The 19,796-nt window shown below is 38.1% G+C and overlaps 2 protein-coding genes across 3 annotated transcripts; both read right to left on the bottom strand.

Moving 5' to 3' along the window:
* Positions 1–4,715: 4,715 nt before the first annotated feature.
* On the bottom strand, positions 4,716–11,994 carry vps72a (vacuolar protein sorting 72 homolog a). The gene is made up of 6 exons (XM_037794577.1): positions 11,563–11,994; positions 7,203–7,355; positions 6,832–6,952; positions 6,418–6,594; positions 5,904–6,048; positions 4,716–5,725 (listed from the first exon to the last, which is right to left on the bottom strand). The coding sequence occupies exons 1-6, from the start codon at positions 11,677–11,679 to the stop codon at positions 5,335–5,337; spliced, it is 1,104 nt and encodes a 367-aa protein (XP_037650505.1). The 5' UTR covers positions 11,680–11,994; the 3' UTR covers positions 4,716–5,334.
* Positions 11,995–14,013: 2,019 nt separating this feature from the next.
* Positions 14,014–18,929, bottom strand: LOC119503068 (leucine-rich repeat and immunoglobulin-like domain-containing nogo receptor-interacting protein 1). Of its 2 annotated transcripts, none has more exons than XM_037794576.1 (2): positions 18,578–18,929; positions 14,014–16,638 (listed from the first exon to the last, which is right to left on the bottom strand). In XM_037794576.1, the coding sequence occupies exon 2, from the start codon at positions 16,624–16,626 to the stop codon at positions 14,809–14,811; it is 1,818 nt and encodes a 605-aa protein (XP_037650504.1). In that variant the 5' UTR covers positions 16,627–16,638; positions 18,578–18,929; the 3' UTR covers positions 14,014–14,808. The 2 variants fall into 2 exon arrangements, with proteins under 2 accessions (XP_037650504.1, XP_037650503.1); XM_037794575.1 differs by having other exon boundaries at positions 14,014–16,634.
* Between the last annotated feature and the right edge of the window lie 867 nt (positions 18,930–19,796).

Raw genomic sequence — 19,796 nt, 5'->3', positions numbered from 1 at the left:
TACACATTTATTTATCGCAAGTGTGGTTCAAACTGAAAATTTGCTCAACGCAAGTCCTGCAGAATCCAAACCGAGCAGAAGGATTTGAGCAAATATGAAGGAATGAAAGTTGCGCGGATGTTGCAGATAGCAGAACAGAGAGGGTGGGCAACAGAAGAGGGGAGAGGACAAGGGAAGGAGTACAGCACAGAGTACAGCACAGTACACCACCTACACTCGTCTCCATGGCAACTACCACACTAGAACGAGTGATAATGCAGTTCCCTCTCTTCCGATTCTGAAAACTGTTCAATTGGTACCATATGCACTGTGCAGTATGTGGGAGACAAAGCGTTCTGTATTCTGTTGTTGCAGAAATGCGTGCAATGTAATGCTTCTAAAAAACACTACTGGTTAAATATTTTTTGACTGCATACGTTACATCCGTCTATCCACCAGGGACGTTGGCTTCAGCCCGACACTGAATTCATCATCATCGCTTTAAGGGATAACTTGTTATTTTTGAATTAAATGTGTTGTTGTTGTTTTTTCTTCTTGGCCAAAGCAAGTGGCACAGTGTGTGGGCAGCAGTTGCTTTCAAAGAAACAAGTATTGAGGTTGATAGAATTGAAAAGGCATGATAAAATAAATGCCTTTTCTTCCAATCTAGCTCCTGCCGCTGTTGCTGCTGATGTAAAGTGACAGCGTAACAATTCAAAACCTTCAGACATGGTTTTGTGCAACACGTTCTTTGAAATATGTATCCTCAAAAAGTGATTATGCCACTGTGCTGAATACAGTTTCACTTTGGGCTTTACTGTGGAAAAATGTGACAACAAAGTGTCCGTACAATGTGTGCTAAATGATGTACCTTAACCATAAAAAGGCTGGTGAAATTATTTGAGACAATGTGTCTCTGCTACACCCACCACTCCTTTTTTTAGCCTCTGTCCACGGCCCTTTCATCCTATTCTGGATTCATTTTGTTGTCTCTAAACGGCTTGTTTAACTGCCAAAGCAGCACAGTATACTATGCTGCAGTTAGCATAACTAATACTTGCTCATTTTGCTACCAAATAAAAAAAAGAATCAATTTGTCTGAGGGGGATTTTCTTGATCTGGTCTTCTGTCATTTGATGTTAATTTGTTTGACAGACTGTCATGATTAATACAAAGTGCAATCAGTCTGTCACCATCAACTCAGCATATGACAAATACAGAGCAAGTAAAGTCGGTTGTCGGACGGCCCAGGAGGAAAACTTCCAGATGGCCGATCCGCCTCTGCTCTTCACTTCATCACTAGTGTCTGTATCATGACAGAGATCATCTGACTGTCTGAAAAGTGAAGTAGATTTGTGATCCTTATCCACAGTGTCATTTGTGCAGCCTGGTTTCTTACATGTTCATATCTCTGTGAATGCCTGTTGTATAATGGGATATTAATAGGGCGCTCAATCAATTCAAATATTTAATCGTGATTAATCACAAATTAATCGCACATTTTTTATCTGTCCAAAATGTACCTTAAGGGAGTCAAGCATGAATTTTCTTATCAACATGGGAGTGGGCAAAGTGTGGGCAAATATTGTCCAGAAACCCTCACAGGTACTGCATTTAGCATTAAAAATATGCTCAAATCATAACATGGCAAACTGCAGCCCAACAGGCAACAACAGCTGATCTTGAGGTCAGCGGTCAACAGACCTCTTTTATCCTTTATTGCATTAACTTTGACAGCTCTAGTTATTCATTTATTAAGTTTAGCAGATCAGTGTCATAATTAATTGCACTTTTTGTTCACCTAAACCTGTGCAAAGTGACAGTATTTTAAAAGGTCCTCATTGGCAGTGTGTTGCCTGTCCACTAACACATCCAATACAAGGCTTAAGCAATTTGAGAGAGGATTTTGTCATAAATCTTACTAAGACCGCAACTAATGATTATTTTCATTATCAATTAATCTTCCAATTATTTTCTCTGTGAATTGATTGGTCTACAAAATGTCAGAAAGTAATGAAAAGCGATCACAATTTCCTGAAGCCCCAAAAAATATCTTGTTTTGTATGACAGTCCAACAATCCAAAAACCAATGTTATTCAATCTATAATTAAACAAAAGACAGAAAAGCAGCAAATCCTCACATTTGACAAATTGAAAGCAGGAAAAATTTGGCATTTTGGCATTAAAGTGACTCTTGAAAATAATCAGTTATCAAAAGCAATGCATGTTATTTTTCTGGCCATCATTTGGTCTATAAAAACAGAAAATAGTGGAAACAATTAACTAGAACGCAATTAATTTAACATATTCAAATTGCTTGTTTTTCGCCACCAACAGTGAAAAACCAGACAAAGACATTCAGTTTTCTGAAAGATTATTAAGAAAAGCAGCAAATCTTAGGGCTGCACCATTATGGCTAAAATGATAATCATGATTATTTTGATCAATATTGAGATCACAGTTATTATCACGATTATTCATAGATTTTAGGGACAACATATTTTTATTGCAATTTCACATTTAAAAAACTGAGCACTGCTTTCACTTCCATAATGTGCTAAATTCCAACTGTCAAAAATTCAAAATGTTATTCTTTTACAGTGTTATTGTTGTCTCTAGTGGTTATTTGCATAAAAACACAATTCAAATGATTAGGAAATAAATGATTGTATTTTTATCTAAATATTTGCTTTGATTAAAAAGAATCTTGGTATGAGTAGTTTTAATTATATATTATAATCTGCTTAGTGGTAGTGTTAAGAAGTTAATCAGGTCATAATTCCCTCTCTATTATCTATTTTATATTGCTGTGAAAACATCTTCAAACAACTGCATTTATTCAAGTTGGCAGTGCATCTCTAGCTGTTAGTTTAGAAAGCGCTTGATTTATGCAGCAGAGTTTTCTATGAGCATATTTAACGCCAATATTGCAGGCGATCATGTTCATTTAATTCTGGGAAGCCAAAACCGTGATCGCGATCAAAATTCCATTAATTGTGCAGCCCTAGCTGAAACTTTCTTCTTTCGTCTTTTATTTTTGCTTGAAAAATGATTATCAAAATTGTTGCCCGTTACATTCCTACCAATAGACTAATCAATCAACTAATCGTCACCTCAAAATCTGACTGTCTTGGTCAATTCATTCTGGATGTGATGGTTCTACTTTAGGTACCTTTTCCTATCAGATTATTTTTTTCATCAACCAACAAAACAACCTGAGTTAATAGGATAATTGAAGCGAGTACATTAGCAGAGGTCAGGGGTTCTACATCAGATCATGCAAAAAGCATTTTCTCTTTTTTTCCCCAGCTGATAGGTAAACAACATCAAATGAAGCTTGAGTTTTTTTGCATCAACAGCCTGGTTACTTGTGACACAGAAGTGCTTAGACGAGATGCTCTACTCAACATCATCAGGAAAATAGAGGAACAGCAGGAGAAAATCCGCTTGAGTGCAACATGATCCTTTTGGCAGCAACGTCAAATCTGAATTTTGGGAGCTTTCCTTCAAAGGTAAAATTTATGCCTAAACCATCTGCTGAGGGCTAAACTGATATGAAGGCAGACTCAGCAGGATTTGTACCTGAAACTCTAAAGGAACTCAAGGTCGGCTTCACCAGTCAGCCGTGACGCCGTCACCTTCATTGATCATGTTCCTGGCTCAAGTGTGAAAGTCAAACAGCCACACTGCGGCTGAAAAGCAAACTAATAATAGAAATAATGTGAAAGCTACTCATTGTGCTTCAGGAGCGTGATATTCACCCTTGAAACCTGGGTGACTAAACATTTACATTATTTCTGTTCCCCGGTGGGCTTTTATGCAACACAGACTGATCGAGATGGCCAAAAGCTACACGACGCTGTGCAGGGGAAAGATTCTTGTTCAATGTATGAGGGGTCAAAGGTGCCACGCTAGTCGAGCACTCAGTGGTGTTCAGGGTGACTCTGTTGCTCTGTGATTGTACCCTGAGAGAATAAATATAAAAAACATCATTTAATGTCCTACAGGGGATCAACAAAGCAGTATTGTTTGCTGTGACACTCGAGACTGGAGCTCAAGCAATTTTCTGTTATTTACCAGGAACAGAAATAGCACCTTTTATAATAGCTTCACGACCAGCGCAGACATATTCAAAATGCTTGTATGTCGGCTGTCTGGTTTATTTAGATACTATAATGTGATTTGTGTGTCTATTCATTCTTGTCTATTCAGTGAGGCAGTGAGTGGAACTTTGAATTTAAATCTAAAGTATCAGACTACATTAAGAAAGAAGGAATAAGGCATTAAATATGAAAGAAACCGAGGTTTGCTGTCAATAACAATACAGGGTTTTTCATGTCTGTTAAAATTTAGCAATGAGCAATAACAGCTTTGAATGCTTAGATCAATTAAAACTGTCACGATGACTTGCCAGATACAGGCAGGAAATTAAACTCCTGGGCCCAGTTTACCCAAAACTATCTCATGTGATTTCAGTAAATGCCGTTCGACTGATTGCGAAATTAAGGTTTTAAACAAACAAATATGAAATTTAGTCATTTGTCTTCTGTGTAAACCAAGGTTAAACTAATTTAATGACACAAAACTCTCACTGTATGGGTAGATTCAGGATGGATTTGGAGTTGTGAAGGGCATAACAGATGGAATTAATTTTAATATGATGATGGACGGGTTAAAAACAACATTAAATAAATGAAAATTGGGTTTATGAAGTGTGATAATAGAATTCATAGAAATAGTATGAATTATGCAGAGTTTTATTTTTGTTGAGAAATATGTACATTTGTAGAAACTAAAATATATTGATCGTAAAAAAGACATTTTATTAAAAACAAAAATAAATCAAAAGCTACCAATGTGCAGATGGAGACCTACTTCGCTTCCAAAGCCAATCTGTAGTTTTTCATCCATTCAACCTGGATTTGTCAGAGTGTTGATGTACAAAATGAATTACTATACACAGATACACAAGACTTTTTTGCAGTTTAAGGGAATTTACCAACTGATTTGGTTGCCTGTTTCTCCAAACGTGCCGACCGCCATCTACTGTAGGTAATACACCGACTATGGATAAGTACCTCGTACAACCCCACTTCCAAACATCTGAAATGTCCCTTTAATCACAGTGACCACTAAATCCCAAAACATCTGCAACTTTTATAATACATCTCTGGTGCCAAGGTTACTTTGTATGGAGATGTAGACAGCTGGGTGAAGAAAAGGTATTTACCCCATATGGTTGAACAGAAACTGGTTGTGTTTTTTCCTCATGTCACTCGATCAAGTCCCTCTAACTGAACTAATGAATTCAAAACAGAAGCACAGACCTATTTCCTGAAATGTTTTTAAACTAATCTATGTTGCCATAGCACTCTGCTTGACAACCATTTTATGGCGTGAACCCTTTGTTGCTGAAGAGTCAAGTCCCGTCACCGCACCCGAAGTGTTTGGAAATCCGTGTGCAGCCACGTATTTGCGGTACGCTTCTCGGATGATGCGGAAGGCTCGTGTGTTGGCGTAAGGTATATCAGTGACCGGGTCTCGGTACAGTGCGGCCTTGTGGGTGACAGGACAAACCTCCTGGACCGGCAGCGGAGGACTCGACTGGTCGATGTGTGGGAAGGATGCCTCGAAAGCTTCGTCCTCACTGAATGTTATGTAGGTACGGGAGCACAGGCCTCCGGCAGGCTGCTGGGAAGGTGTGGCGGGATTTTGTGGTGCAGTCTGAGGGACGTCCTGATCCAACCTTTCGAAAATGGAAAAATTACAACCATTATTTTTACACAAATATACTATATGCACTTACATAAATAATTAAAGTAAATTGAGTTGAAGCGGATTACTTCAAGCTGGCACAAATGTAAACAATGGTGCAATAGCCATTTTTCTGAAGCCAATTACGCCTAGCAGTAGATCATACGTACCCTTCAACATCCACGTTTTCTTCTTTTAGGACTGAGTGAGAGACTAATGGCATCATGACTGAATGGTAACGGATGGTTGGTCCTTCAAAACGACGCTTCTTATGGACTTGTTTCTTCTTGTCCGCCTCCAGACGTTCATAGTTCTCTACAAACAGAAATTAAAATTAATAAGGGCATCCATATTAAGTGTATCGTCATTAAAAGAAACTTGAGATTTGAGACAACTTGAGAATTTGTTAGTTTTATCAAGTTTTCTTTTATCAAATTGATTTGTAAACAATCTCGCCCCAGCTGCACTTTATTCATAAGTCCCAAAATAAATTCCAATATGATAACTACTATGCTTATTTTTTGGAGCGATGCAAAAAACAAAAATCAGTCAGACATATGTTCGTGTTAGTCATCACTGTAACATACTAGTGCATATACTGAAAAGCTTAAGCAAAAGTACATAACATTCGACCTTTTGTAGCCAAAACTCCACATTTGAGTAACTTGACCAATATGTGCTCACCTAAAGATCGAATGTTGATCTCAGCTGTTATTTTGGCCTCCGCCAGCAGTTCATCCTGGGTAAGGGGCCGGTCCCGATGAGCACCTCTGCGTCTCCGAGGGGCATCCTGACGCTCTTGCAAGCGCAGATTGGTCTTTCGGGTATGTTCACTGGTGGACTGTCGCACAGACTTCCGAGCTAAAGAATAATTAAAGCATTTGAAATCAAAAAACCCTGAAGAGGCAGAATCCTGTTAAAAGAATTATCCATATATTCAAAAGCTGACCCTCTGATGCAGTTGTGCTGTAATTGTCATGTTCTTATGAGGTGATGGTTTATGTGTTAAACAGTTAAAGTGAAGCGTTTTGGATCATTTATGGGGAGGTATCTGAAAACAGTGTGTAGGCATTTGTGGGAGGTTCGTAGCAATCTTACTCTCTGCAAAATCTTGAAATTCTTGTGGAATTCTCCTTTTGAGCTCCACTTTAACTTTCTCAGTCTTCTTCAGTTCCTCGGAGGGTCTCTTGGGTTTGGGTTTTGCCACCTTTATTGGTTCCTTGGATTAAACAAAGATAAACGGCCTATTAATTGCACATCTATTGCAATCATGTTTGCATTTCCATGTTCATGTTGTGAATCTGTCACCAAAAATACTCGTAAGTCACAAGAGCAGGTCCTTTTATGCTGCATTGTCATTTAAGAAGGTCTCTCAGATATGAATGTAGACTGATGAAAATTATTTTATTCACTTATTAATGCAGAAACTTTATTCAAAGTCTGATAGCTCCTGAAATGATTGTCACTACCTTATACGCTTTAGTGACCACTCGACATTTCCTCCGAGGTGCATCATCCTCCTTGTCACTGTCTGGCTCGTCGCCCTCATCGATGTCAAAGTCGCTGTCCACCTCATCCTCTGTGTCTGAATGTTCTCCGTGGTACTCGTCATCTCCTGATTCCTGAAAGGAAGCAAAAGGGCATCATTTAGCAAAAAGCAACAACCTTCAGAATCAGAATACACCCTGGAGTCAGTTTGGTGAACCAAATTTCCTCTGTAGTTTTCTGTAAGTTATATTCAGACTATTTTATAAAGTTCAAGCAGGTGACGTGTCAGCATTTTGAAACTAATTAGGCTTGTGTAGCTGAGGTAAGTTCTGTGATGTGCATGTGTGGTGAGCAAGGCACAATTAAGCTTGGAGATTTAAAGAGGGAGAATCTCTCCTGTACAACAAGCAGGTTCATTTTTAATTCAGATACTCACTGACCTTGTGTACAAGAACATAAACTCTGATTGAACTTCATCACTTTCACAAACACAAAAGTGGGTGATTTTAAGATAAATGCTAATCTGCAATAAGTTTTAAAAGAGTCTGGAAAATCTGCATTTGTCTGAGACTTTCAAAACATGTGACAACTAACAGAGCTCTAACGAAAAGAAAAATAATATTTTCCTAAATACTGTGTGCACAGATAAGACAAACCCTGCAAAGTAATTTAATTACGACTGGAAAATCATGACAACATAAACTGTGACGACAAAGACCAACATCGGTCACAAGTTGAAAATACTCAACAGAATTTTAAGTCAAGCTTGCCCTCAAATTTGAGTACGTGCACTGGCATGGTCACACTGCTTTATCAAATTGCCAGCAGAGATGACTGAGGATGTCTCAGGATTTGTTTGTGATTTTTTTTTATCTAGCTACTCTTGTCAACCTCAGCTGGGACTAACGTCAGAACTGCCAGAGCAGCTGCTGCCAAATCCCCCTACACAAGTTGGCCCTTGAACCAGCAGCTGCTTGAAGAAAATTACCCCAGACTGTAAATTGAGGATACAACTCAGCCGCATCTTAAAATGTAAGCCTTAAATTAAGTTGCTGCAATATTAAATAATAGCATGTAATGTTCTGACACACAATATAGCCTGAAGCCTTTCCTCTCTTTTTAAGTGTGACGCAGGAAAGGCTGGCACTCTCATCCAGCCTTCACAAATTTGTCAGCTGTTAAGATAGACTGGGCCAGGAAATGTTGGAGTCGTGGTCGCAGTTTCAGATGAATCACATTGGCATGGTGGTTTTGATGATCAGAGCTGCTGCAGATCTTAATTGAAGGCACATTTTGTAGATGCATCCGTTGGTGTGTCCTTTCCATGTTGGCGGTTAATATCTATTGCATCTTTGATCTTGTATGCATTTTTCTTCTCTTACTATGGCTTTGAGCACACTTCACAAGCCCTACTAACAGACCTGAGAAACACAAGCTAAAGAGTATTTGTCCCAGTCTCCAAAAACTGCAGTCTAAGGAGCAATTTCTGAAAAGCCCATGCTGAAGTCCATGATCTTCTTAAATAACGGCTGCGGCATTAACTGCAGGGATGAGGGCATGAACACAGTTAAATCTGCATCACTTCTAATACTGCAGAGACTTTGAAACATGAACATACACTTGGGTGCCAAGTGTCTATTAAGTACACTTAGCTCGAATATAATAATACAACAGCCCTGCAATAGAGAGGCATTGATTCAACTTTGGTTGATTCAGCAGCACTGTAGTGTGTGCTGCTGTTGAATTGTATTGGGTTATACTGAGATGATTCTATTATTATTTTTTTCCCCATCCCTCAGTGAGAGAAGACTATATAAGACACTTCAATCAAATTAAATTGCTTTACCTATTTACTTCTAAATAATACATTAACCATATTGGCATATGAAGTCAATTCTATGTTTCTTTTTGTGACTGATAAGTGAAGTGCAAGCAGTTAGTCCATTAATTGACCTGTCTATCAACATAATTGTTTCCTTTTTTGGTGCCTGTCACTAGGACAATCAAAACAGTCCCTTTGGAATATAAAAAATCATGAAAAATGTGAAGGAATGTAGCTAATATTTTGTACATGTATTGTGCAAGACAAGGAATTGTCCTGCATGACCTTTTTGTGGCCTCTGATAACTTATACGATACAACTTTATTGTCAGTTTGCACTGAAATTCATTTTGCATCCATAGGCAGCTCAGTTTGAGAAAAAGTACACATACAATAGACAAACTGTTACCATAGACAGACAGACAAGTAAGACCCATCAGACAAAAAACATCACAATTATTCATACATAACCCATTACAAAACTACCATCTGTCCTCTGAATTTACATGTCTTTAGCAGCACATTAATTATTATTTAGCAACAAGATGGACTGATGGACAAAAGGGTTCTTTAGCCTGATGCGGTTAAATGTAGGGACTCTGAATCGCAGAAGGTGATATTCCCCATTTAAAACATGTAAGGGATCAGAGGGGATGCTGTTGGCCAGTCTGAGCATACTCTTGTTGTGAGCTGCTTGAAAGGAGGCTGTCACAGGTTGGCCAATGATCTTCGTGCAGATTTTGATTTGGCTATAAAGTTTAGTTTTAAGTTTTACAGATAAACTACTGAGCCAGGCTGTGCTGCAGTACAACAGGACACTCTGAATCACTGAACTGAAAAATAGAAAAATAATCTGGCTACTGGCTCCAAATGACCTGAGTCTGCGAAGAAAGTAAATGCGCTGCTGTATCTTCTTACAAGTAAATTCGATGTGAAGGGTCCATGATTGGGTGGAGTCTATCATAACTCCCAGGTATGATAGACATTTGTTCATGAAAGAATTACTCAATTATAGTCTGTTGCAGTCTAATGTGATTCAACATGATAATGTGTTCCTTTTGGGGTAACACTATAATGAAAATAGACCGTTAAATTATATCAGCCTGAGTAATTCCACTCTGTAATTGTGTGAAATATATTAATTATTTATTTTTTAAAATATTTTTATGAGAGCTACAAGTTCTTTTAACATGGTCATGGAGCATATATACTGTATATGTGTATTCTGTGGGGTATCGTTCCTATGCAGAGAGTAGTTTAGTTTATTTATTGACTAAACTGAGGGCCGTTTTATATTTTAATATGTTATTTATTTATTGTGTTGAGTTGAATGTGCTACTTATTTTGTACTGTAATTACCTTGTGCCCTTTCTACCTTTTTTTCTTTTCTTAAAGCTGACTTCAATTCAATTCAATTCAATTCACTTTATTTGTCCCCGAGGGGCAATTGTAGAGGCTCGTAGAGTAGTACTGGTAGTACTAGTAGTACTAGTAGTAGTACTAGTAGTAGTTCTATGAGTAGTACTAGTAGTAGGACTAGTAGTACTAGTAGTAGGACTAGTAGTAGTACTAGTAGTAGTACTAGTAGTGGTACTATTAGTAGTGGTACTATTAGTAGTAGTACTAGTAGTAGTACTAATAGTAGGACTAGTAGTACTAGTAGTAGTGCTAGTAGTAGTTCTAGGAGTAGTAGTGGTACTATTAGTAGTGGTACTATTAGTAGTAGTACTATTAGTAGTAGTACTAGTAGTAGGACTAGTAGTACTAGTAGTAGTAGTAGTACTAGTAGTAGTACTAGTAGTAGGACTAGTAGTACTAGTAGTAGTACTAGTATTAGTACTAGTAGTGGTACTATTAGTAGTGGTACTATTAGTAGTAGTACTAGTAGTAGTACTAGTAGTAGGACTAGTAGTACTAGTAATAGTGCTAGTAGTAGTTCTAGGAGTAGTAGTGGTACTATTAGTAGTGGTACTATTAGTAGTAGTACTATTAGTAGTAGTACTAGTAGTAGTACTAGTAGTAGAACTAGTAGTACTAGTAGTAGTACTAGTATTAGTACTAGTAGTGGTACTATTAGTAGTGGTACTATTAGTAGTGGTATTATTAGTAGTAGTACTAGTAGTAGTACTAGTAGTGGTACTATTAGTAGTGGTACTATTAGTAGTAGTACTAGTAGTAGTACTAGTAGTAGGACTAGTAGTACTAGTAGTAGTGCTAGTAGTAGTTCTAGGAGTAGTACTAGTAGTGGTACTATTAGTAGTGGTACTATCAGTAGTAGTACTAGTAGTAGTACTAGTAGTAGGACTAGTAGTAGTTCTAGGAGTAGTACTAGTAGTAGTACTAGTAGTAGTAGTAGACTTGGTGTAAACTGCTCAGAATTCCAATGTACTTATAGGTGCAAATGGCAAATAAAACTCTTGAATCTTAATGTTATTGGATCAGCTATCAAGCAGCTGTCTGGGAGCAGCACAATGATCACGTATATTGTTCATTGTGTATCTGTCAGTGTGGGTTACTCACATCGTTGAAGCCTCCATACGTGGTTTTGTAGAATTCATCCTCTTCTTCAGCATCCAGTAACTTTGACATGCGGTTTCCCGCAGTCTTTCTGGGTTCCCGGTCCACTGCCAGAGTCATGATGGCTGGAATAATCTCTACACAACGCTAACTGATGTTTGGATATCTAGCTAGCTAGCTAGCTTAGTGTTCGTGTTGTGCTAACTAAAGTATATATTATATACTGACTTAACTGTCTCAAGTTGTTTTGATGGACCTCTTTTACCTCGTCGTTACTTACTGCGCTTACTACACTAACGTTATCTGTTTGTATTCATATTTATTTAAGTTATAAATATGCTTTGATTACAAGCTAAGTACGCAGCTAACCGCTAAGCTAAGACTAGCTGCTGCCTTCTTGTTGCTAAGCAATACATCCGGAGCAGTTGGTGTACTTCCGGGTTACGATCTGCAGTAAAATGTTGTTTTCAAAATAAAACTGCTCTCAACTTAAAATTTATAATTTTCTGACTTGATAAAGAAGACAGTCTGTACACAAGTTTGTATGCAATTTTACTTTTTTTTTACTTATCACGTTATTACTTTATAGACTAAGCTACTGGAGTTACCCTGCACTATACTCATTTTAACAGTCTCTTCTGCACCATATTCATTTTTTTAATAGTCGTGTATTACAGCTGTTACCCTGCACTATATTCAGTTTGAACAGTTTTCTTCATTTCCTTGTATTTTTATATCTGGTATATTTTTTTGTACTTTGCACTACTAACCTTTTTACTGTCTTTTTACTAACATGTTTTGCACTATGGAACTGTGATTCTGGGAACTTGAATTTCCCTCAGGATCAATAAAGTTACTATCTATCTATCTATCTATCTATCTATCTATCTATCTATCTATCTACTTCTGAATCACGTGGCTGGTACATTTCAATATCATCATCATTATTACTACTCATGTGTAATTCATACTGTGCAATATTTTCAGGTGGAATTTCATTTCATTCTCACTGTGCAATATCATTTTCCACTTTTGCAATTTTGTTAATAGTCTGTTTATTGTCAATGCTGTATATACTGCTTCTATTTTTATACTTCCTTCTATTTAAATAGTTCATATTTTGTTACACTTTGTTTAGCTCTTTTTTTTTTACTTTGTTAGCTGATGCATCTTGTTTTTTGCACTATCCCCTTTGCTGCTGTACACTGCAAATTTCCCCACTGCGGGACTAATAAAGGAATATCTTATCTTATCTTATTTAGAATGGCAGCCGCACAATGTTTGACTGTCATGAAACCAGTGGAGAGTTTATGTATTGCCATGGCAACAACATCATTTGGATGAACTTCCTTGTGGCATGTTGTGATAGAGCAATGTGCGTTTGCCGTGAAGGTGATATTGAAACAACAGAGCATCTCTTTTTTGTTTCATGCTCTCATACCCAGTTTTTCTGTAAACAATTCATGGAATGGTTAAGTAGCAAACCACAGCAATGCCTAATATTGATCATTAAAGTATTATTTTTGGTGTCTTATTAGAGGACAACAAATATGATCTAATGGTCATTGTTTTACAAATTTTAGCCAACTTCTTTATTCATAAGGGAAAATGTATAAAGACCCAACCCATCTTCACATGCTACTATAATGGCACTCAACTCTATGTTAAGTATATAACAGTAACAATTAGGTAATCTAGGAATGTCTTATTCAGTGTTCGGTTGTACTTAACTTTCTGTAGTCATATTATTTCTTTAATCTTGTCTCTAGGTGGAGACTTCAAATAAGCCCAGTTGTTTTTTTTACCTCTTCCTGCACTGTATATTATTTATTTTTTTGTTATGTTTGTGTAGTCTTAATTTGTGCAAAATAAACAAATAAGCCCCTGAAATGAATTAAATCCAAGTATGCCAAAGATCTCTATATTACTAGAAAATGATCCGACTAATGGAATGTCTTTGTATTTATTTTTTTAATTCATGATTTATTTATTTCATGGTTATTTCATGCTCTATTTTGCTTAATGCATTTTATTTTTTTAATATCATTTTTGTATTGACTGTGTAAATGTTTTGTGTCTCATGTGGTGTCTGTTCAGTCTAGAGGATGAAAATGTTAGAATTGTAATGATTACCTTACTGTTGGTAAATTCATCTTGTGAATAAAAAATAAATAAATACAAAAGTTATGATGAATGATGTCTTGATAATCAACTTTCAAGTTACTTTTCACGTTACAAGATACATACTGTTCTTTGTTTGCTCACTGCACACCATTACACTATACTTAACTTAAATATCTCTTTGTTTGTGCTTGTGTAACAGTAGCTATTAAATATTTTATCTGTGTCTCAAGCATTCACGAAGCAAACACAATACTTACTGCATCTGATGATTCGTATGTACATTTTGGACCCAGAACCACAAATAAGCACACCAGAAAAAACAAAGTGACATTTTTGAAAGCACAGTCATTTTATTTTTTGCTACTTTTAGAAAGCAAACTCATGAAGTCCTTTATTTGGGGAAGAAAACACATTCCACACATCCATTAAACAATGAGTACAGCAGTAAATGTGACAATATTAGAATACTATCAAAATATAAGTAGAAATGGCATGCAATACAGATGCAAGTATTTTGTACATTAACCTTAATATGAGGTTAACATCCCTATTATATATTTAAGTTATCTCTATCTATCTACTATCTGAGGTCAATTATTTCAATTAAAAATTCTATTTCGTCTGTTCTTTGGAAACCAAAGAACGAAACAAACAAGTTGTTAAATTGCTTCTATATATAAACATCAAGGAAGGCAATATAAGCAAAACTAACTTAACTGAATAATTTACATCTCTACATACAACATGCATTATGCTAATTAAATATTTCTTACTTTGGTTGCTTTACATTCAGGCTTTGTTATAGCCTAGTGGAGCTACCGTCTCATAAAGAGACAGACGATGATGTCCACCTCTAGGTTAGATGTTCTTAAAGTCTAATGTTCAGAAGGTTTTATACCAGCACAATTTACTGTATGTCCTGTCTTTTTCACTTTTGCACAACATAGGCATTAACATGCTTATATTTAAATAAATTAATCAACAGTCAGCATCTGTTGGACACAAGTTTACTGTATATGCTCTAAAATTAAATTAATTCTGTCTAATAATGGAAATTATAATAAAAGTTTTACATTTGGATGTAGCAAGTCATATCAAGTGAAAATAGGCTTTTTACTTATTGACTCATATTAGTTTCATGGTGTACCTGCTTGTCTCCATATGTTTGCCTTTCCCTCCGTTACTACTTGACAAGGCGCTTCTTGGAACATACGCTATTGTGGCAGTGTGCTTTAATTGTCCTTTACTCTTACTCCAGAAGAACATGAAGATGAAACATACGCTCACAGAGCTGAAAAATGAAAGTAACCCAATGGTTGCAGCTACCAGTAACGTCTTGACATCGAATTGGATGTTCTGATTTCCATTCACACCTGGAGAGGCGGACGGGAAGGCAAACCAACCGTTCAGACGAAAGGGGTTTTTAGAAGATGGTGAAAAAGCTCGGACATGAAGGCTGACGGGCAGGCTGGCGTTTCCTGCCGCGTTAGACGCCACACATAGATAAGCGCCACTGTCTTGAGGTTGAGCGTAGCGAACCTCCAGCGAGCCATTAGAGAGAGCTTGTATTCTACCAAAGGGTGATAGAAGTTTTAGCTGTGGGCTTATCCAGGTGACAGATGGTGGAGGGTCACCTTCTGCATTGCAATGAACAACCACTGTGTGTCCCTGATCTACTCTCACTTCTTGAGGTTTGTTGTTCAGTATACGAGCCTGCCGACATGTGAGCAGGCCCGGGAGCTCAGCTTTAGTAAAATCTACCGGCAACTGGACTGAGGTGGTGCAAGTCGGTGGAATTCCACCAAAGTCCAGATATAGTCTCCTTCGCACCACCCACAGCAGACGGCAGTCGCATGTTAATGGGTTGTTATCAAGTCCCAGAGTTCTTAGGGTGTCAACTGAATGGAAAGCTCCTACCTCGAGTGTGGTGAGAAGGTTTCTAGACACATTCAGCAATTTGAAACGCGCCAAGCCCCTGAACGCTCCGATTTCAATATGTAGCAACGATCCCCCCACCAGGTGGAGCTCTTGGAGCCGGAGCAAGTCTCCAAACAGGTTCCCACGAATGTCGGTGATTGGGTTAAAAGAAAGGTCAAGGTATACAAGATACACAAGATGATGCAAAGGGATGTAGGGAACAGCACTGAGGTTACAGTGTCTAATGGTTAAGGATGTAAGATTTAGGCCAAAGAGGCTGTTTCCTGACAGGCTCTCCAGCCAGCGGCAATGAGTGATGACAAGTTCCCCGAGACGCTCTAGATGACGGAAAGAGTAGTTTGGCAGGGTGGTGAGGCCCAGTCGGTGAAAATGAAGACTCCTAAGCCGGCCGAGCTGTGTGAGCGCCTCTGTTGGCACAGCAGTGAGGTTGCAGCCGTCGAGGCGCAGCTCTTGCAGACTGGTTAAGCCAGTGAAAGCTTGATGAGAAATAAAAACTAAGTCATTATCTGCTGCTTTGATAAACTGCAGCGCAGTTAAGTCACGGAAAGTAAAATCTAGAAAAACAAGGATCTCATTGCTGCTTATGTCCAGTAACTTCAGTTTTGTCAAACCGGCAAACACTCCGACAGGAATAATCTTCAGGTGGTTGCAAGCGAGACGCAGAGTTGTCAGACTCTGCAAGCCGAGAAATGCTTCCACTTCAATTGTTGCCATTATATTGTCACTCAAATCCAAGTCTGAAAGTTGTGTCAAAGTCGGGAACTGCTGCCGCACCAGAGTCTTGATTTTATTGTGTGTTAAGTTTAGTAGTTTAGTGTTTTGTGGGAGACCGTCGGGCACTGTGGTGAGTTGGCCATCGGAGCAGTTCACCTCCAGCAGCACGGTGGTGCAGCGGCAGGACTGTGGACACGGCCGGCGTGTTTCAGATGATAATGCCACCCCCACTGCCAACAGGTAGAGAGCTCCCCAGCACAGCCATTGGTGGACGGCAATCCCCTCAAACATCTGGTGGCCTGCCTGCATGTGAGAGAGAGAGAGAGAGAGACACAGCTGAGAGAAGGGTGAGGAAGTGATATTTACTGACATCACATCAGTAAAAATGGGGGAAATATGACTTTCTGAATACAAGAAGGCTGATAGTGGTGAGGTGTGGCTGAGTGCATTCATCTGTTCTTTAAAACTGAAAATAATTATCTTATTTTTTTCTCATCTCTTGGATAACAGGAGGTTGATTTTCATAACCAGACAGTTGCCGATGGAGGGTCCTGTCTTTGTAGATTTAACAAATGCTAAAGATGGGGGGGAAAAGACAAAAAGCAAAGGAAGATGTGGTCAAATGTTGTCAGATGGTGATGCTGAATCATCTTTGTCAGTGAAGACAACTGAGTAGAAGTGCTGCTGGGTCTTTGTGGTAATCACATTCAGGTGCTCTTTGGATCCTTCAGGTGTACTTATACAATCTTGTGAAGGGCTTATTGCATGGGTGGAATATGATCTAAAAAAAGTACGAAATGCAAATAATCCAAGGCACACTGTAGAGTTTGAACAGTTCCGTTCTCCATTATTGAAAACATCATCTCTCTCTGGGCACAGTATGTGAGAGGAACACATAATCCTTGGCATTTATTACATTCAACGTTTTATATTTAGTTTATGTAGATACTGTGGTTACTGTGAAAGCATATTGAAGGCTGAAAAGACAACTTTTTGACATTTGTGGGCATGTTTTTGCCTTTGTAGAGACTTTGTAGAATCTATTTAACAGGATTATAATGTGCAAAAATGTAGCATTACTCATAGCTAATGTGGATTTGTTTCAATTGTATTATCCCATCATCTGTAGGCGGTTGCCACTATAGATTATAAAAAGCATTGCTTAATCCACCACTAAGGGGCGGCAAAAGCAAAACTATATTCCTGTACAGTATGTCCAGGTTCAATGGTTTTATAACACTGCTTGAAGATTACCTGTAACTGGGAAAAATGCCCAGTTAGAGTCAAATTGTTATCAGTAATCACATAAAAACTAAAAAAAAACAGTTCATGAACCAATTTATATTGAAATGACATAATACATGAAAACAGACATCATTGCTGTTAACATTGAAACAAGAATATTACGTAGCACACTAACTGTAAACCTGTATAAATGACTAAGGGATCAGCTCATCAAAAAATGTGTGACTTGCTGAAACGTGTTTAAATTGCCAAGAGAGTGCTGGGAAAGAAAGTGTGATGCCACCCTCAGATCTCCTCACATGTTGTTGTGCTGAACGATGCAACACTATAGAACATGTGAGCAGACTCAGCAGAGGGACCGAGAGAGAAAGACTACAGTACGACAGATTTCACTAATATTTGCGACAATGTTTGCAGAAGGAACTGTGTTTCTAAATGTAAAATATAAATGTAAGCATGCTCACTAAAGCAAAAACAAACAGATTTTTAAAAGTGAATTTAGTGTTTCTTTGCAGACTGATTCCTCTTTGATCAACTTTGACATATTTAATGCTTGTATTTCAAAGAGTTCCTAAATTTATTTACATTTAAATCACTGGATTATTTGACCCTTGAAAACTCTACCTAGAAAGTCTAATATCCAACAGAGTGAATCAGGGAGAAAGCCATCTCTTACTGTGTTTAAGATCATATTTTTAAAGTGGTAATTTGATCTGGACACAGTCCTGGGTATGGAGTTGGGGAATACTGTATAGTGTGACTGCTGGTGATGACAGCAGCTCCCCAGAGCAGTGAGTGATGGAGGCTGACTCCTCCTAAACTCCACTGAGAGCGTACACGCTAGAGAGTGAAAGCAGTGTACAAAGGTGAAATCACAGTTATTTACTGGGGTCTGACAGCTTCAAGAGCTCAAATACAGTGCATGGTTTTATAAAAGGCACATAATTATAGTGATCTTGTGGAAAAAAGCAAAAGAAAATCAAGTATTGTGACTCACCGTCTCTTCAGTTCCGAGGGCTTGTCATTGTGATTGCTCCATTATAACAATTTTGTGATAAAAGAGCAGATTTGCAAGTGGGGGTTTTTCTTCTGAAATTGTCTCTGGATAAATTGTCGAAGGGAAGAGAATTCAAAGAGTACAGTACATCTTCTGTTGCTCAGAAATACATCCAAATGAAACCTGCAATGTGAGAGAAACAGACAGACATATCATCAACAAGAAAGCTTCATCCTCCCATTCTGAAATATTCAGCTTCTGAGGAAGCGTGTTGCTGCAGCTCGGTTTCCCTGTTGCTTCACTGTCCTCATGGCAACAACAACCTGGCTCTGGAAGCGCGGGCGCTTGATGCATGCTGGGGGATTATATACACTAGCTCCTGGACTCCATCCAGCACATTGCATTGGATGACAGGAGGCAGGCTCACAGGTCAGCCAAATGTAGAGATTTAGGTGCAAACACCAGATGGGAATGAATTTGGGCACTGGCACGTAGGAATAAAGGAATATCTTTTCAGCTCTCTGGTCTGTTGATGAAGACATATCAATTGTTTGGAGGGTAGCGTTAGAAACAATTAAAACAATTTCTCCCACCTGTAAGATGTTTGCATCTTGTTAGTATTTAGAGCTTTAAGATTTAGTATTACGCTGCAAAAACTCCACCTTAACTACTCTTTTAGTACAAAACTGAGCCCTAACATAATTCTGTTACGTCTTAAATTATTGAGACTAATTTAAAAGAAAATATTACTACATAGATAGTTTTTGTAGCATGCAATGGTGAATGGTGTATTCTTGATGGTGTAGTGTGCTCCAGTCACTCTAGTCTATGAGTAATAAACAGGCCATAGTTTCTCTTTATATAATATTATTTAAAAGTGCTAATTGCGAGATTGGGAGCATTTATATTGCCTCCGCACGGCTCTCAACATGGCGGCAGCTGAGCTGCGAGAGTGACTTCATTCTCTGCTCAGGTAGACATTACTCCTCTATATCGTTACATAGCAAATAGTTAGTTTGCTGCTATATTCATGCTCTGAATATCGTACGTACCGTCTACGTATCGTAGAGAACCTTTAATGAATGCGAATATGGCAACTCACCCATCTCCTCTCTTTTGGTGTTCACGTCAGACTCTCAGCTCTGCTCGTTCACTGTGAAACTAAAGTAGAAAATAAAAATGTCCTCTTAGACATAAAAAGGGATTAAGACAATACATG

This window comes from Sebastes umbrosus, chromosome 15 (assembly GCF_015220745.1).
Source record: "Sebastes umbrosus isolate fSebUmb1 chromosome 15, fSebUmb1.pri, whole genome shotgun sequence".
Lineage (NCBI taxonomy): Eukaryota > Metazoa > Chordata > Actinopteri > Perciformes > Sebastidae > Sebastes > Sebastes umbrosus.
Note: the sequence above shows the minus strand (reverse complement) of the source record. Positions and strands in the feature narration are given on the sequence as shown.

Coding starts and splice junctions, on each gene's coding strand:
- vps72a (XM_037794577.1), bottom strand. CDS start 11,679: ATGACTCTGGCAGTGGACCGGGAACCCAGAAAGACTGCGGGAAACCGC. Junction 6,953..7,202: donor TGGTCACTAAAGCGTATAAG/GTAGTGACAATC, acceptor GTTTAATCCAAG/GAACCAATAAAGGTGGCAAA. Junction 6,595..6,831: donor ATTTCAAGATTTTGCAGAGA/GTAAGATTGCTA, acceptor ATTATTCTTTAG/CTCGGAAGTCTGTGCGACAG.
- LOC119503068 (XM_037794576.1), bottom strand. CDS start 16,626: ATGTTTGAGGGGATTGCCGTCCACCAATGGCTGTGCTGGGGAGCTCTC.